The 19,294-nt window shown below is 43.7% G+C and overlaps 1 protein-coding gene across 1 annotated transcript; it reads right to left on the minus strand.

Annotated features, from left to right (window-relative positions):
* Positions 1-3,475: 3,475 nt before the first annotated feature.
* On the minus strand, positions 3,476-5,358 carry LOC139262181 (ferritin heavy chain, oocyte isoform-like). Its single transcript, XM_070877326.1, has 4 exons — positions 5,257-5,358; positions 4,535-4,681; positions 4,007-4,132; positions 3,476-3,631 (listed from the first exon to the last, which is right to left on the minus strand). Exons 1-4 carry the CDS (start codon positions 5,356-5,358, stop codon positions 3,476-3,478), a joined length of 531 nt encoding a protein of 176 aa, XP_070733427.1.
* Between the last annotated feature and the right edge of the window lie 13,936 nt (positions 5,359-19,294).

Consider the following 19,294-nt stretch of genomic DNA (forward strand, 5'->3'; position numbering starts at 1 on the left):
ATGCACCCACACCCAAGAATGTCACTGAACTGCGATCATTTTTGGGTCTTTTTAACTATTATGGAAAGTTCGTACCAAATTTGGCTACAGTGTTACATCCACTGAATGAGCTGTTCGCTCACTATGCCGTATCTAAGGAGATCAAATGAGCATATGATGCCTCTCAGTATGGAGTTTGGACAGTGATCTCTCATGTACTACACAGTGGGGCGGAGAGACCAATTGCTTTTGCTTCATGCATTCTTTGTGCCAGTGAGCGTAAATATGCGCTAAATCGAAAGGGAAGTTTTGGCATGAATTTCTGGTGTCAAGAAGCACCACAAATACTTGTATGTTCGTAAGTTTAGCATTGTTACAGACCATAAGCCTCTGATAGTGATCCTCCATCCAAAGTCCCCAATTCCAACCTTAGCTGCAGCCCGAATGCAGAGATGGGCTATGATTCTGTCAGCAGATATGTATGACATTGAATACAGACGATCAGCTGATCACAATAGTGCTGATTCGATGTCTAGATTGCCTTCCCCATCAGAAGTTACAGCCAATAGGGAAGAAGTGTTCTATATTTCATACATTGATGAAGTGAAATTCACAGCTGAAGAGACTGGTAGAGCAACCAAACGTGTCCCAGTTATGTCAAAGTTGTATGATTACATCGCAACTGGCTGGCCAAACCATGTATTCATCCATACTTCGTTTGCAGGAATATATTATCAGTGGATAAAGATTGTATCATGTGGGGCACAAGAGCGAATATACCAAATAAATTCAGGTCCAGATCATTAGGAGATCTTCATGATCAGCACCTGGGAATGTGCTTGACCAAGAGTTTTGCACGCAGTTATTTATGGTGGCCAGATCTAGATAAAGATATAGAGTACATCATTAGTCAGTTTACAACATGTCAATCGGTAAGCATGAAACCACCATCAGTACTATTACAGCGAAGGAAATGGCCTCCCAGGGTGTGGCAAAGGTTCCATATCGATTTTGCTGAGCTAGAAGGAGAGCAATTGTTCATTGTGATTGAAAGCCATTCGAAGCAGGTCGAGGTATTTCCAATGTGTAAAATAACAATAAAACAGTAGACAATTTGCAAATATAATTTTCTTCTTATGGCCTCCCAGAAGAAATTGTGTCTGATAATGCACCACAATTTTGTTTAGAAGAATTTGCAGAGTGCACGAGCAGAAATGGTGTGAAATATATCAATGTTCCACCATACCACCGTGCTTCAAATGGTGCAGCAGAGCGCACATTACAAATTGTAAAATGTGCCCTCATCAAACAAATGTTTTATTCAAATCCAAACAAACAGTAGCTGTCGTTGGACCACAAATTGGCTAATTTTCTAATTACTTATTGTAATACTCCTCATCCAACTACTGGTAGAACACCAACAAAGTTGTTTCTCAAACGACAACAAAGAACCAGGTTCTCGTTGTTAAAGCCAAACTTGGTACAGTCAGTAGAAGAGAAACAATTAAGACAGAAAGAGCATCATGATAGAGGTAGAGTAGGAGAGAGAAGTGTGAAATTAAATCAGAAGGTGAGAGTGAAGAACCATCACCATAAATGGTTAAAGTGGTTACCAGAAAGAGTGGTGAAGATATGTGGTCCTCGCACATATTTGATAAAGATTTTTGATCATGGAAAGGTTAGGTTTTGTCACCTTGATCGTACTGTACCTACAGATATGGAAGCAGTTGAAAGTTGGAATGATTTGATTAATTCCGACTCATCGGATTGTTTTGTTACAAGTAGAATACCAATAGCAAATCCTACATCAGATGTACTGGAAACAAGCCCAAGAGAAAATCAGAATCTGAGTCAGGCAGACAAACAGTCTGAAGTTGTCGAGTTCAAATGTAGATCAAGGGCATCCCTTGGAGGAAAACTTTCCTCCGGCTCAGCCTGGAATGAATCTAAGTTCGACACCATGTTTGCTAAGTTCTGTTCGAGAAACAGGTATCCTCTTCAAAACCGAGAACAAGTGAAGTTCGATTTGTAAATATGGCAAAATAAGTCAATATCTTTTGTTATGTATAACTATGCAAGTTATGTACGATGATGATTTTGTTATGATTACTTCTTCATTAAAGGAGGGAGAAATGTAATAAAGAGCTCCATCAAGTGGACTACTGTGGTAATGCAGCCATTGCTAGAAATACAATAAAAGCAACAGGTGGCAGGTCACCTGACAAGTTGCTGTGTTGAAGCCATCTTCTAAGTATGTGTTTGTGATGTTGTAGAGAAGATACCACAGAGATTAGGCTGACTGGCCTGTAATTACTCGGTCAATCCATTTCTTTCCTTTTAAACAGATGTACATTAGCAGTCCTCCAGTACTTTGTCATCACACCTGTAGCCAGAGAGGAGTGGAAAATGATGATCTTATCTAGGATGAGCTTTAATTAATAGTATTTCTCCATGGAGGAGAGATGGACCCCCTTGCCATGGACAGCAGGTTAAAATCAGGCTGCATCTTTGAATAGGACAGCAATTATTTTGACTTTAAAAAAAAAAAAAAAAAATTGATGCAAGGGTTTGGAAATTTACAAATGAGATGCCCCTTAAATTTAGTTTTCACACTCCACTGACAGGCTGTGGGCACATTCCTCAGTTGCTGTAGCCCTTCATTGCTTATTCCTCCTTGTATTGTGAATGAATACATTTGGAAGGGGAATGATAATTTGAGCTTCCATACATACATACGGGTGAGTAGCGCAGTGTTTCCTATAGTTGGAGCAGTGTTGCAAATCCACCTGTGTACTTTCATCCAAATTGCCCCATTGCACACACACTGATGGGGATATTTGTGTGTGTAAATTGGCCACTAAAAAAAAAAAAAGTTGCCTGAACAGCAAAAGAACTTCAATGGCTATGACGTCCTTTGGGCTGTCCTGTATGAAAGGCGTCAAATCAAGGCAAAATTTGATTAACCTTGACTCAGGCGCTCACACACTTGTCTCTGCAGTTGTCAGTCAACTATGATCTTATGGAATGGTGGAACAGGCAAAAGGTGCAATTGGGCATGCTCCTACTTCAGTTTTTAGGTATTAGCATGGAGTGGGGTGAACATTGACCCAATATATTTAGGTGATTATCTATATAAACAGTTAACCATTAGCACAGTCCTAAGTTCAGAGCGAGGAACACATGTATGAGTATCCATGGATATACACCAGAGGAAAAATAAATTTCATCGGACTTAATCTATAAAAAAAAACCTGTTACAAAACTCAGTGTAATTCTTGTTTGATGTAAACCACATTATGTTAATTGAAAAATAAGCAACCACCTCAAATATACAAGATGACAAAATCCAGTCCAATGTTGAACATTTTATTGACAGCTATGTTACATTTCACATCAAGCACACAGCTCTTTGTACAAAGTCATAAGCCTTAATTGCCGACAGGACAGGAGTCTAAATTTTAGGAATACAAGAACTAAACAAATCCCGTCAGTCAATTTAGTCACTCTCCCCCAGTGTGTGCTTGTCAAACAGGTACTCTCCCAGGCTATTCTCAGGGGCTCCCAGTCTCTTCAGGTTGGTGATGTGATCTCCAAGCTTCTTGATCATCTTCACTTGTTCATCCAAGTAGTGGGTCTCCAGGAAGTCACATAACTGAAAGAGGGAACCTAATTATGTCCAGCAGTAGATATCAAGGAATGTCAGCTTCCCCTTCAGGAGTTTGTATTTAATCCTCAAACAGGAGGATAGTCAAGTGGTGCAATTGAGATTGATGGAATTACTGCATTAGATTAAATTTACTGCACAATAGGTAGGTGCTCAGATCCTGGGATCACTGGGACACATTTACTAGTCACAGTTCACAGTAGGCCAACCTCTCCCATCCTTTCCCACTGCTCACTAACAAAAAAAAAGGGAGACTTATACAAAGCTATTATGCATAGAGATCTTTTAATTAGGCCCAATGACAGTCAGGTAAATTGGAGACAGTGGAACCTAAAAGCCCATGTTAAATCATTAACAACTTACATGAGGGTCAGTACTCCCAGTGGAGTGTTTGTGCAGAGCCAGCAGACTCTGGTTCACGTTCTTCTCCATCTGCAGAGCTCTCTGCATTGCCTCCAGACCATTGCTCCACTCATCCTGCTCTGGTTTCTGGAGAGAAAATTCCACAGTTTATTTACAATTGATGATACAATCATTAGAAAGTATTGAAGGAAATTAGGAGTGCAACCAAAATTCTATTTTAACATGAACATATATTAGAATTTAAAATTTGCCATGATGCAATCACAACAACTGGAGCCATATTGATAAGGCAAATAGCAGAGATGTATTTAAGGGGAAGTGCATGGGGTGAAAGGAAGAGAACAATATGCTGATGGGATGAGATGACGCAAGGTGGGAGGAGGCTCGTGTAGAGTTATAAACACCAGCAAAGACCAGTTTGGCCAAATGGCCTGTGTGCTGTAAATTGGAACCAATTGCTTTAGCACACATGGGAACATTTAGTCTAAGAGGAGCCATACAGAAAGCCACTCATTTATTAAATCCAACCTTGATGTCCGCCAAGATGATCCGTCCTCCACGGCGATTCTGGAATTCCATCAGTTTCTCAGCATGCTCACGTTCCTCATGTGATTGATCCTTGAAGAACTCAGCAAAGTGACGCAGGGCAACATCATCCCGGTCGAAGTAGAAGGACTGTGGAGAAATCAGAAAAGTATTTTTGTGCATTATTTCACAGGCCTATTATGTGTGCTGTACATAAATTCAATCTCAAAATGTTGCTTTTCCCCACCCCCCCACCAAGGGGTCAAAGGCTCACTGAACTGGTATGTATATTGTCACGGAAACAATATTTTTATACCCTTACACAATGATAAAGCTTGGCCCAGAATCAAAGCCATTTTTTGTGTGCTGTAGGAGGATGGGAAAGAAAGGGTTCCAGATTTCCACCACCCTTACAGGAAAGAATACTTCTGAACTTCCTTTCTAAATGTCCAAGCTCAAATTTAAAGATGACATCCTCCAATAAAAAAAAAGCAAGGTAGTGAAAGTCCATGGAATGATTTATTATAAAGGATACAAGTTCTGAAATACATGCACTGAGTGCAGAATGTATTCCAAATAACTTAACCACAAGCTCAAAAGAGCCCAGGAAAGTGAGTCATTAAGATTCAAGATACTCAGAATAGGTGGGCTGGATACAGCACCGAATTTAATAAATTCACATTACATAGTCTCCATTGTGAAGTGGTCAAATGTACAACACTCACCATAGAGAGATAAACATAGGAGGAATAGAGCTCCATGTTGATCTGCTTGTTGACAGCATCCTCACAATCCTGGTGGTAGTTCTGACGCACTTGAGAAGCCATCTTGATTCTTTAATACAAATCTAAACTTTGTTGAAACAACAAACTGGGATGTAACTTACCTTAAAAGCCTGTATTTATGCTTCAGTATAATCCAGGGTGTGGCAGTTGAGATCATGAGTGACAGCCCTCAATACCCAATCAGAAGTTGCAGCCTCTCAGAGCACCAATCAACTAAAGGGATAGGGGAGATGGACTCCCAGAGCCAGTCAGATCTTTGAAGAATGAGCATCATTGGCTGACAACTCAATGAGGATCGAAATTGTCCTAACTTTCCTCAAACACAGTTCAGATATCCAGAATCACAGGTTTAAATGAATCCCCTACTCTTTAGGCAAATCAATTGGGAAAATCTTAAACCATAAGTGCCCTCTTTATAAAGGGGAATGAACAATAAGTTCAAATGTGACAAAAGTAACATAAAAACTTTTCAAATTATAATTTAGTTCCCTGTATCCACCCTGCACTCCAGTCCCTCTGGTGCGCACCTGTCACGGAAAGCCTCCAACATACCAGCAGACAATCCTCCATGGACAGCCGGGGCATGGATATAGCTGTGAAGAGAGGCAGGCAGACGGAGCGAACTCCCCATCGACCGTGCTCTGCCTGGACCAGGTAATTGCTACCTTGAAAGGTTAATTGAATCCTCTGTTGTTTATGAGTCAGTGTCTTTTTAATAGTTCTGGATGCTTCAGTGCGTGTATGAGGATCACCATCGTTCATTGGGTTGGTCATGTGCAGGTATCTATGGGTTTGTTGTAACATAAAAACATAGTGGTTGTGGGCCCAATTTTGACAATGATTTGCATCAATTTTTTTGGAGTAAGTTGTTTTTTCTGGCGTAAGTTAAAACATGCCATTTTCCCCCCAAAATTTGCTCCAGAGTAAGTCAGTTAGGTGCGATTTTTTTGAGTTCAGTTTTTTTTTCAAAAGGTGGCGTTCCCAGACACTTACACCATTTATTCCACTTTGGCCAGCAAAAACTTACTCCAAATCGACTTAGGTCAGCATATGTGGCCAGCTCTGAAAAACATTGCGGGCAGTTAAGAAATCGGTGCAGGTAAGTACATTTAAAGCACCAAGATTTACAAAGCACTAAACAAATCACAAAAAGTAATAAGCAATCAATCAACAACAAATTTTTATGCCTTTATGACAGAATCAAGTTTTTTTTTTAAAGTTCACCCCGCCGCCATCAAAACACTCTTTCTTCTCCCCCCGGCCATCGAAACACTCTTTCTCCACCCCCGCCCACACCCCCATCAAAACACTCTTTCTCCCTTTCTGCGCCCCGATCAAAACACTCTTTCTCTCCCCTCCCCGATCAAAACACTCTTTCTCCCTTTCTGCGCCCCTATCAAAACACTCTTTCTCTCCCTCCCCGATCAAAACACTCTTTCTCCCCCCACCTCCCACTTCAAAATCCTCTTTCTCTCCGCCGCCCCCATCAAAACACTCTTTCTCCCCCACAGCCCCGCATCAAAACACGCTTTCTCCCCCCGCCCCCAAACGTTCTTTTTCCCCCCCCGCCAAAAAAACTCTCCTTCTCTTCCCCCTCCCACCAATGAAAACTCTCAAGCACAACTATCAATAAATAAAAAATAAAACCAAGTCCTACCTCGCCCGCGAACAAAGCGGGCCGGCCGGCCGGTGTGGGAGGCCACTCGGCCGGGGATAGGGTCCGACGAGATCAGGCCGTCCCTTTGGCCGGGGATAGGGGCTGCGAACATCAAGTCCAGCTCACAGCCCGCAGGACAGGCTGGGATGGCAGGAGCATGCGTGCAGACTTCACTGCGCATGCGCGCAGCTGCCGGCAATGCTTTCTGCGCTGGCCTGTTGGTCCGCCCCCCATTGTACAATGCACGCCACGCTGGGACTCCGGGGACTCGGAAGAGCGGCCAGGATGGGGCGAATTTTTTCCGGCGCCGTTTCCAGCGTGCAAAGTCGCCGCATTTAAGGTAAGTGCGCCAAAAAACGGGTTGGGCAAAATTGAGCCCCATGTTACTGGACTAATAATCCAGAGACCTCGACTAATGTTTAATCCCACCACAGCAGCTGGGGAATTTAAATTCAGTTAATTAAATAAAAATCTGGAATAAAAAGCTGGTATCAGTAATGTTGACCAGGAAGCTATCGGATTTTCATAAAATCCCATCTGATTCACTAATGTCCTTTAGGGAAGGAAATCTGCCACCCTTCCCCGGTCTGGCCTGTATATGACTCCAAACCCACAGCAATGTGGTTGACTCTTAATTGCCCTCTGAAATGGCCTAGCAAGCCACTCAATTTTTAACAAACCGCTATGAGAAACAATAATAAGAATAAAACAGGACGAGCCACCTGGCATCGGCCACAGTACACCCAGCCCAGTCGATCCTGCAAAGTCCTCCTCACTACTGTCTGGCGAATTGTGTCAAAATTGGGAGAGCTGTCCTACAGACTAGTCAAGCAACAGCCTGACATAGTCATACTCACAGTATCATACATTTCAGCCAATGTCTCAGCTTCCTCCATCACCATCCCTGGGTATGTCCTGCCCCACCATCAGGGCAGAAACATCAGAGGTTGTGGTAAAGTGGTATACAATCGGTAAGGAGTTTCCCTGGAAGTCCTCAACATTGACTCGAGATCGCATGAAGTCTCATGGGTTCAGATAAAGCATGAGCATAGCTGAGAGACATAGCTGCCAGATTGGGCCTGCGACAAGTGGTGAGAGAACCAATGGAAGGGAAAAAGCTATTTGAACTTGTCTTCCTCAATCTACCTGTCGCAGATGCACCTGTCCATTACAGCATTGGTAGTGGTGACCACCAGACTGTTCTTATGGAGATGAAGTCCGGTCTTCACACTGAGGACACTCCCCATCTTGCTGTGTGGCACTACCACTGTGCTAAATGGAATCAATTCTGAACAGATCTAGCATCTCAAAACTGGGCATCCAGGAGGTGCTGTGGGCAATCAGCAGCCGCAGAATTGAATTCCACCAAAATCTGTAACCTTATGGTCGGCATATTGTTCACTCATTACCATCAAGGCAAGGGACCAAACCTGGTTCAAGGAGGAGTGCAGAAGAGAATGCCAGGAACAACACCAGTTGTACCTAAATAGAGGTGCCAATCTGGGGAAGTTGCAACACAGGAATATATGCATGCTGAACAACAGAAGCAGCATGCTATAGACAGAGCTAAATAATCCCACAATCAATGGCTCAAATCAAAACTCTGCAGTCCTGCCACATCCAGTCGTGAATATTGATGGACCATTAAACAACTAACGGGAGGAGGAGGCTCCATGGATATCACTGTCCTCAATGATGGAGGAGCCCAGCTCGTCACTGCAAAAGACAAGGCTGAAGCGTTTGCAATCATCATCAGCCAGAATTGCCTCATAGATGATCCATCTCAGCCTCCTGCTGTGGTCCCCACCATCATCGAGGTCAGTCTACAGCCAATTCAATTCACGTCACGTGATATCAAGAAATGGCTGAGTGCACTGGAGATAGAAAAGATTATGGGCTGCGACAACATTCCGGTTGTCGTGCTGAAGACTTGTGCTCCAGAACTAGCCGTGCCTCGAGCCAAGCTGTTCCAGTACAGCTACAACACTGGCATTTACCCGACTAAGTGGAAAACTGCCCAGGTATGTCCTGTCCGCAAAAATCAGGACAAAGCAAATTCGGCCAAATACTTCCCCGATCAGTCTGCTCCCAATTATCAGCAAAGTGATGTAAGGTGTCATCAATTGTGCTAACAAAGTGTTATTTACTCACCAATAACCCGATCACTGATGCTCATTTGGGTTCTGCCAGGACCACTCAGCTCCAGACCTCATTACAGCATTGGTCCAAACATGGACAAAAGAGCTAAATTCCAGGGAGAGGCCATACGGCCCATCGAATCTGTGTCCGCTCATTCAACTATTGAATCTGTTTCCACCACCCTATCAGGCAGAGCATTCCATATCCTAAATCACTCGTTGAGTTAAAAAATGTTTCTTCATGTCGCCTCTGGTTCTTTTGCTAATCACCTTAATTCTGTGCCTTCTAATAATTGACCTTTCAGCCATTGGAAATAGTTTCTGTTGATTGACTGAGCTAAGCGATCCCACAATTAACGGATCAGATCAAAGCTTTGCATTCCTGCCACATCCAGTTATGAATGATGGTGGATAATTAAACAACTAACTGGAGGAAAAAGCTTCATTAATATCCCCATCCTCAATGATGGCGGAGCCCAGCACGAGTGCAAAAGACAAGCTTGAAGCACTTGCGACGACCTTCAGCCGGAAGTGCCTCATGGATGATCCATTTCAGCCTCCTGCTGAGGTCCCCACCATCACAGAAGCCAATCTTCAGACCATTCAATTCACTTCATGCGATATCAAGAAACGGCTGAGCTCACTAGATGCAGCAAGAACGAACCGTGCCTCTAGCCAAGCTGTTCCAAGTACAGCTGCAACACTGACATCTACCCGACAATGAGTAAAACTGTCCAGGTATGTCTTGCCCAAAATAGCCAGGACAAATCTAATCCAGCCAATTACTGCCCCATCAGTCTACTCTCACCCATCAGCAAAGTGATGGAAGGTGTAGTCGACAGTGTTATCAAGCAGTACTTACTCACTAATATTCTGTACACTGATGCTCAGTTTAGGTTCGCCCAGGACCACTCATCTGCAGTACTCATTACAGCCTTGGTTCAAACACGGACAAAAGAGCAGAATTATATGTGAGGTGAGAGTGACTGTCCTTGACATCAAGACAGCATTTGACCGTGTGTGGCATCAAGGATCCTTGGTAAAATTGAAGTCAATGGGAATCAGGGCGAAAACTCTCCACTGGCTGGAGTCATACCTAACACCAAGGAAGATGGTTGTCAATTATCTCAGCCACAGGACATCACTGCAGGAGTTTCTCAGGGCAGTGTCCGAGGCCCAACCATCTGCAACTGCTTCATCAATGACCATCCCTCCTTCATAAGGTCAGAAGTGGAGATGTTTGTTGATGATTGCAGTGTTCAGTTACATTCGCAACTCCTCAGAAAATGAAGCAGTCCATGGCAAATGCAGCAACCTGGATGAGATTCAGTGTGGGGCTGATACATGTCAAGTAACATTTGCACCACACAAGGTTCAGGCAATGACTATCTCCAACAAGCGAGAGTCTAACCATCTGCCCTTAACATTGAAGAGCATTACTATCACAGAATCGCCCACCATCAACACCTGGGAGTCACCATTGACCAGAAACGTACCTGGACCAGTCACATAAATACTGTGGTAACAAGAGCGGGTCAGAGGCTGTGAATTTTATGGCAAGTGTTTCACCACCTGACTCCCCAAAGCCTTTCCACCATCTGCAAGGCACAAGTCAGAAGTGTGATGGAATACTCTCCACTTGCCTGGATGATTGTAGCTACTACAAAACTTAAGAAGCTCAACACCATCCATGACAAGTAGCCCACGTGATTGGCACATTCAACATTTACTGCCTCCACCACCAGCGTACCATGGCTGCACCATCTGCAAGCTGCAATGCAGGAATCACCAAGGTTTCTTCAGCAGCACCTGCGAACCCGCGAACTCTAACAACTAGAAGGACAAGGGCAGCAGGCGCATGGGAACACCGTATTTCCATCCAAGTTACAAACCATCCTGACTTGGAAATATATCGCCATTCCTTCATCGTCGCTGGTACAAAATCATGGAACTCTCTCCCAACTGCACTGTAGGAGTACCTTCACCACAAGGACTGTAGTGGTTCAAGAAGGCGGCTCAACACAACCTTCTCAACGGCAATTAGTGATGAGCAATAAAAGCTGGCCTTGCCAGTGATGTCCACATTCCGCAATGAATAAAAAAGACATTAACATGGAAAGACTAAAGGAGACAATTTTATTGCACCCAGTGCAGTTCTCAATAAAGTTCCTTAATTAACTTGTAAACACTGGATTGTTGCAGCTCCAGCATTAACAACATTTGAATCCATTCATGGACGAGAAGGGGACAAATGGAGATCCAGTAGGATTTGGAAAGGATGATTGCTTATGGTATGAAATGCACAACAGGATGAAATACAAATGGATACATTTATGGTGGAGCTGCTGGTATTGGGTTATAAATTGATGGAATAGGCATGGTTGGGGACAACAGGGGGAAGGCTTTCAGGAGAAGTATCTATTTAATTTGGGTGTTTTCCTTTATGCATTTAATCCTTGCCTAATTCCTTATTCATGTGGGAGCCGAGTCACTGAGTGTTGGCAGATTAGTCAACCATGAGGTGCACTGGGATGGGTCCCAGCAACAAGAACAATAGGGTACCGATGTGGGATATGGTAGAATCGTGGTTATGCTACTGGATAAATAGGTAGGAAAAATAAAAAATCAAATTATTATTTAAATAGGGAGGGATTACAAAATGCTGCAATACAGAGGAATTTGGGGGTCCTTGTACATGAAACTTACAAAGTTAGTATGCAGGTACAGCATTTAATTGGGAAAGCAATGGAATGTAGTCTTTGATTTCAAAGGGGACAGAATATAAAAGTAAGCAAGTCCTGCTACAACTGTACAGGACGTTGGTGAGACCACACCTGGAGTACGACATACAGCTTTGATTTCCTTATTTAAGGAGGGATATACTTGCAATGGAGGCAGTTCACAGAAGGTCCACGAGGTCGAGTCCTGAGATGAAGGTGTTGTCACATGGAGAAAGGATAAGCAGGTTGGGCCTATACTCATTGGAGTTTAGAAGACTGAAAGGTGATCTTATTGAAACATATAAGATTCTGAAGTGTCTTGACAGGGTAGATGCAGAGAGGATGTTTCCCCTCATGGGGGAACTGGACCTAGGGGGCATAGTTTCAGAATAAGGGGACGCACATTTAAAACAGAAATGAGGAAGAATTTCTTCTCTCAGAGGGTTGTGAATCTTTGGAATTCTCTACCCCAGATATCTGTGGAGACTGGGTCACTGAATATATGTCATCATCATCATCATAGGCAGTCATTCGGAATCGAGGAAGACTTGCTTCCACTCTTAAAATGAGTTCTTGGGTGGATGAACATTCGAATTCGAGAGCCACAGACTCTGTCACAGGTGGAACAGATAGTAGTTGAGGGAAGGGGTGGGTGGGGCAGGTTTGCCGCACGCTCTTCCCGCTGCCTGCGCTTGATTTCTGCATGCTCACCGCCCTCCCGGATGCTCCTCCACTTCGGGTGATCTTTGAACAGGTGTCAGTAGGGATGTCTCACTTTATCAGGTTGCTTTGAGGGTGTCCGTGTAACGCTTCTGCTGTTCACCTTTGCTCATTTGCCATTAAGGAGTTTCGAGTAGACTACTTGCTTTGGGAGTCTCGTGTCTGGCATGCGAACTATATGGCCTGTCCAGCAGAGCTGATCAACTGTGGTCGGTGCTTCAATGTTGGGGATGTTGGTCTGGTTGAGGACGCTAATTTTGGTGCATCTCTCCTCCCAGGGGATTTGTAGGATCTTGCGGAGACATCGTTGGTGATATTTCTCCAGCGACTCGATGTGTCTACTATACATGGTCCATATCTCTGAGCCATGCAGGAGGGCAGGTATTACTACAGCCCTGTTGACCATGAGCTTGGTGGCAGTTCTGAGGGCCTGGTCTTCAAACACTCTTTTCCTCAGGCGGCCGAAGGCTGCACTGGCACACTGGCGGTGTTGGATCTCGTCATTAATGCCTGCTCTTGATGATAGGAGGCTCCCAAGATATGCTGTCCTCACTGCACAGCACTGCCCCCCCATGTTATCAACGTCCACGGCGCGGCCCTGGACAACGTGAACCACTTCCCATATATCAGGAGCCTGAATATATGAAAGGTGGAGATTTCTGAACGATAAGGGAGGCCAGGGTTGTGAGGAGTGGGCAGGGAAGTGGAGTTGAGGCCATGATCAGATCAGCCATGATCTTATTGAATGGCAGAGCAGACTCGAGGGGCCAAATGAGCTACTCCTGCTCTTATTTTATATGATCTTATATAAGTAATCCAGAGGCCTGGACTAATGATCCAGAGTCAAAAATGAGGATGACTTGCTTCCACTCTAAAAGTGAGTTCTCAGGTGGCTGAAGAGACCAATGTGGGACCTGTCACAAGTCGGCCAGAAAGTAATTGAAGGAAAGCGGGGCTGGGGAGCCTGGGTTGACACACGCTCCTTCTGCTGTCTGCGCTTGGTTTCTGCTTGCTCTCTGCGATGAGACTCCTCGAGGTGCTCAGCGCTCTCTCGGATGCTGTTCCTCCACTTTGGGTTGTCTTCGACCAGTGACTCCCAGGTGCCGGTGGGGATGTTGCACTTTATCAAGTAGGCTTTGAGGGTGTCCTTGAAGCGTTTCCTCTGCCCACCTAGAGCTAACCTTCTGTGACGAAGCTCAGAGTTGAGCGCTTGCTTTGGGAGTCTCGTGTCACGCATGCGGACAATGTGACCGGCCCAACGGAGCTGATTGAGCATGGTCAGTGCTTCGATGCAGGGGGGATGTTGGCCTAAGCAACAACAGAGATTTTGGTGCGTCTTTGCTCCAAATGGATTTGCAGGATCTTGCTAAGGCAGTGCTGGTGGTACTTCTCCAGTGTTTTGAGCTGGTTTCTCTATGTCGTCCATGTCGCTGAGCCACATAGGAGGGCGGCTATCATTACAGCCCTGTAGACCACAAGCTTGATGCCAGTTTTGAAGTTCTGGTCTTCAAATATTCCTTTCCTCAGACGACCGAAGGAAACGCTGGCGCACTGGAGCCGGTGTTGGACCGCATCATCGATGTCTGCCCTTGCTGACAGTAGGCTCCCGGTCCATGTTGTCCCAGGCCGTGTGGGCGATTTTAATGACCAGGGGGAGTGCTGTGTGGTGGGGTCAGGTTGGTGGAGGATCTTTATCTTACAGATGGTTAGCGTAAGGTTAATACTTTTGTTCGCCTCGGTGAGGGTGTTGACGATGGCTTGGAGTTCAGCATTAACATTTGAATCTATTCACAGGGGTGAAGCAATAAAATGGAGATCCACTGGGATTTGGACAGGATTGATTGCTATTTGGTATGAAATGCACAATGGGAGCAAATGCAACTGGACACATTGGGTTGATGAATTCAGGTATTTGGCATTGAGGCTCAGGATGGGGCAAATGTTTTTCCAGAGCCTTGTGTTTAAAATCTTGGGCCTCTTGCTTTCTGCATTTAAAGAAATACATTTACTGTTTCTTCCAGCAGGATTATATTTTGTTGGACTGTAATCCTTCAGTACCTTTTTCACGTGAGCATAGATCATGTTGGCAAGTGATTCGATCATGATGGGAGCAGGCGGAAGAGAATCTGTCCCAGAACCACCACGCTCGGGTATCCACACTAAACAATGAAGCTATGACATCAAGCTGATGCCACCTGTTGCTTTCCCTGCTCACCCAATTGTAGTTCCCAACATTCAATGCACTCAGACATTACTGGTCTGTACAGTAATTGCTGCTTTGCATACAAAGCCTACAGCAGCAGTCAGTTCAGTTACTGAACAAACTGCAATAATAACTGAATAGGATCTGCTCCAAATATTGAACACAAACTGTTAATTCCAGGGCTAATATTAAAGAGGATGTTAATCCAGGTCACTTTTTTTCCATAGACTGAAAGAGTGAAACTCTGATTTACTGGAAAATGCTGCCACTGTTTAGTGTGTTACAACAACTTGTATTTTGTTAAATTAAAAGTAAATATATATAATAGCCAAGAGAATATTCACTAGAGGGAACAGCTCTTTTTATACATCTCTGAAGCTTAAGCTCTGCCATTCTGTCTCTAAACCTATTTAAGACATTCCCTAAAACTTACTTCTGACCATGCTGTATCCCTCAGTCAACATCTCATGAATGTGTTCAGACCATTAACATCTCCTTGAACATTTTTAGGCCTTGCAATACATTTCTGAATAACCAAACTCAATACTTCAACATATCAGCAAACCAAATTTGATTTGACAATCCCATAACATTGTTCCATAATTCAGTGTAATTCTGCTTAATTGAAAGATACACAACCACTCATACATACAAGGAGACAAAACCCAGTCCAATATGGAACAGTTTATTTACACAGTTATGTTACATTTCACATCTTAGCTCTTTGTACAAAGTCATAAGCCATCATTATATAATTAGGACCCCAGTCCTGTAGGCAAATACAATAAGCTTGAAACAGTCAGTTTAGTCACTCTCCCCCAGGGTGTGCTTGTCAAACAGGTACTCTCCCAGGCCATTCTCAGGGGCTCCCAGTCTCTTCAGGTTGGTGATGTGATCACCAAGCTTCTTGATCATCTTCACTTGTTCATCCAAGTAGTGGGTCTCCAGGAAGTCACATAACTGAAAGAGGGAAACTAGTTATGTCCAGCACCAGACATCATGGAATGGCAGCTGTCCCTTGAGAATTTGGATTTTAATCCTCAAAGTGGAAGATAGTCAAATGGTGCAATGGAGATTGATGGAATTACTGTATTAGATTAAATTTACTGCACAATAAGTGCTCAGATCCTGAAATCACTGGGACACATTTACTAGTTACTGTCCACAGTAGGCCAACCTCCATTCCCTTCCCACTGCATACCAAACAAAAACAGACACCAATACAAAGCTAGTAGGTATGGATATCTTAATTAGGCCCAAGGATTGCAAGGTTCCACAAACTCCAACTTACCCAAAAGCCCACATTAAATTATTAAGAACTTACATGAGGGTCAGTGCTCCCAGGAGAGTTTGTGCAGATCCAGCAGACTCTGGTTCACATTCTTCTCCATCTGCAGAGCTCTCTGCATTACCTACAGACCATTGCCCCAATCATCCTGCTCTGGTTTCTGGAAAGTAAGTTCCAACAGTTCTCTTTCTAATGTTTGTTTAATCCATTGTAAGTATTAAAAGGAAATTGGGGTGCAATCAAAAGTCTACTTTACCAAGAACCCATTTGTTACAATAAAAAATTGCTATTAAGCTATCACAACCACTAGAGTTATATTGATAAGGCAAATAGCATCGATGTATTTGAAGGGAAGCAATGCATGGGGAGAAGAGAATAGAATGATATGATGATAGGGCGAGATAAAGCAAAATGTGAGGAATCTCATGGAGTATAAACACCAGCAAAGTCCAGCTTGGCCAAATGGCCTGTGTTGCAAATTGGAAATAATGGCTTTATCACATATGGGAACATTCAGTCTAAGGGGAGCCAGACAGGTCACTTTTATTGAACCATACCTTGATGTCCACCATGATTATTCAGCCTCCACGTCAATTCTGGAATTCCATCAGTTTCTCAGCATGCTCACATTCCTCATGTGACTGCTCCTTGAAGAACTCTGCAAAGTGACACAGGGCAACATCATCCCGGTCAAAGTAGAAGGACTATGGAGAGATCAGAAGAGTACTATATCACAAACCCATCATGTGTACAGCACATAACTTCAACCTCAATAGTTTGCTTTCTTTCAAGGGTTTAAAACTTTACTGAACATGGAACTCCTTAATGGCAAACAAGCCAAAGGTGGGCAGAGGAAACATTACAGGGACACCCTCAAAGCCTCCCTGAAAAACTGACACCTTGGAGTCCCTGGCCAGAGATCGCCCCAAGTGGAAGTGCATCTGAGAGCACTGAGCACCTAGAGCAAACAAACAAAAAAAAAAAAAAAAAAAGTGTACAGCAACCCTTTCCCTCAACAACTATATGTCCCACCTGTGACAGTTCATGGTTCACATATTGGACTGTTCAGCCACCCAAGGACTCACTAAGAGTGGAAGCAAGTCTTCCTCTATTCCAAGGGACTGCCTTTGATGGACATTTTCATGGAAACAATCTTTTGATAGCCTTACCCAATGAAAAACCTTGGCCCAGCATCAAAGCCTTCATGTGTGTGGGGGTGTGGTAGAGGAGAGAGAAAAAAAAAGTTCCAAATTTCCAACACCCTTGTAGGAAAGAATACTTCCCGACTTCCCTCCTAAATGGCCTGACTAATTTTATTACATCCACTCATTGCAAAAAGGCAAGGTAGAGAAGGTCCATGGAGTGATTTAGAATGGAGGATACAAATTCTGAATTCCATGCATTGAGTGCAGAATGTATTCCAAATAAACTTCAAGCTCAAAAGAGCCCAGGAAAGTGAGTCATGGACATTCAAGATGCTCAGAATAGGTGGGCTGGATGAAGCACAGAATTAAGTAAATTCACATTACATAGTCTCCATTGTGAAGTGCTCTAAAATGCAAAACTCACCATAGAGATAAACATAGGAGGAATAGAGCTCCATGTTGATCTGCTTATTGACAGCATCCTCACAGTCCTGGTGGTAGTTCTGACGCACTTGGGAAGCCATCTAGATTCTTTTTCACAAATCTAAACTTTGTAGAAGCAACAAACTGAAACATAGCCAACCTCAAACACCTGTAGAAATTCAACCATCCGCAAATGCCAGTATTTATACTGCTGAACAACCCAGGGTGTGGCACACTGCAGGATGAGTGACAGTCCTCAATACCCAATCAGAACTTGCAGCCTCTCAGAGCACCAATCAAGGAATGGGAGGAGGGGAGATGGACTCCCAGAGCCAGTCAGATCTTTGAAGGACGAACATCATTGGTTGACAACTTAATGAGGATCTGAATTGTGTAAACTTTCCTCAAACACAGTTCAGATATCCAGAATCACAGGTTTAAATGAATCCTCTATTCTTTCGGCATTGGGAAAAACTTAAACCATAAGTGTCCCCTTTATAAGGGGGAATAAACAATAAGTTCCAAACATGACAAAACTAACATAAGCACTTTTCAATTTATCATTTAGTTCTCTGTATCCACGCTGCACTCCAGTCCCTCTGGCGCCCACCGGTCACGGAAAGCCTTAAGCATACCGGCAGACACCGCGTGCTCCCTCTCCAGGGATACCCGGGCACGGATATAGCCGCGGAAGAGAGTCAGGCACACGGAGAGAACACCCCATTGACCGTGCTCTGCCTGGACCAGTTAATGGCCACCTTGAAAGGTTAATTGAATTCTCTGTTGTTTGCGAGTCAGTGTCTTTTTAATAGTTCTGGATGGTTCTGTGCGTTGGTCATTTGAAGGTATCTACGGGTTTGATGCAACATCCAAACAGATCAGTGAGTGTGCAAATCAACCAAAAGTGGGTCAGATGAATGCAAATTGCTGGTGATCAATGTGTCAAACATAAATACTCAGATACTCCATCACTTCCAAGTTTAGTGAGCACCTGTACACACATCAGCTAGAATGTGGAGGGGACCTTTAGTGTCCCCCTCCCCTTTTATAGGGGGCACTTGTAAATTATATGATTTTATTGCCCAAAAAAAATCACAAAAGGAAAAAAAAAAATACCAAAAAAAACCCCCCAAAAAACAACAAAAAAAAAGAGGGCAGGTATAAGTGTCTGGAGTGTCCCCCAGATCGGGGGGCACTCGATGCAATGTTATTTTGTACTCCCCAAAAAGAGTTGTGGAGGGGACCTGAGCACGCGGTGTCCACCCGTATGCTCACGGCCTTCCGCGAGAGGTGGGCACCGGAGGTACTGGAGTGCATTGTCACCCCCGGCAACCAAATTTTAATGTTTTAAAGTTTAATTTGTTTTAATTGCCGGATTTTAAGTGTCCCTCTCCCCTTTTATAGGGGGCACTTGGAAAACAACTATGATTTTAGTGCCCCAAAAAAACCCACAAAAATAACCAAAGGAAACCAAAAAAAAACAAAAAAAATGACACGTGAAAAGTGTTTGGAGTGTCCCCCAGATCGGGGGGCACTTGATTTAATTGATTATGTTTTCCTCAAAAAGAGTGGTGGAGGGGACCTTTAGTGTCCCCCTCCCCTTTTATAGGGGGCACTTGTAAATTATATGATTTTAATGCCCCAAAAAAAATCACAAAAGGAAAAAAACACAAAAAAAATATAA

This window comes from Pristiophorus japonicus, chromosome 4 (assembly GCF_044704955.1).
Source record: "Pristiophorus japonicus isolate sPriJap1 chromosome 4, sPriJap1.hap1, whole genome shotgun sequence".
NCBI lineage: Eukaryota > Metazoa > Chordata > Chondrichthyes > Pristiophoridae > Pristiophorus > Pristiophorus japonicus.

Excerpts from the sequence above, each read along its gene's own strand:
- LOC139262181 (XM_070877326.1), bottom strand. The coding sequence starts at position 5,358 with ATGGCTTCTCAAGTGCGTCAGAACTACCACCAGGATTGTGAGGATGCT. Across the intron at positions 4,682-5,256 it reads CCTATGTTTATCTCTCTATG|TCCTTCTACTTCGACCGGGA; the intron begins GTGAGTGTTGTA and ends ATTTCTCCACAG. Across the intron at positions 3,632-4,006 it reads CTGGGAGTACTGACCCTCAT|TTATGTGACTTCCTGGAGAC; the intron begins GTAAGTTGTTAA and ends TCCCTCTTTCAG.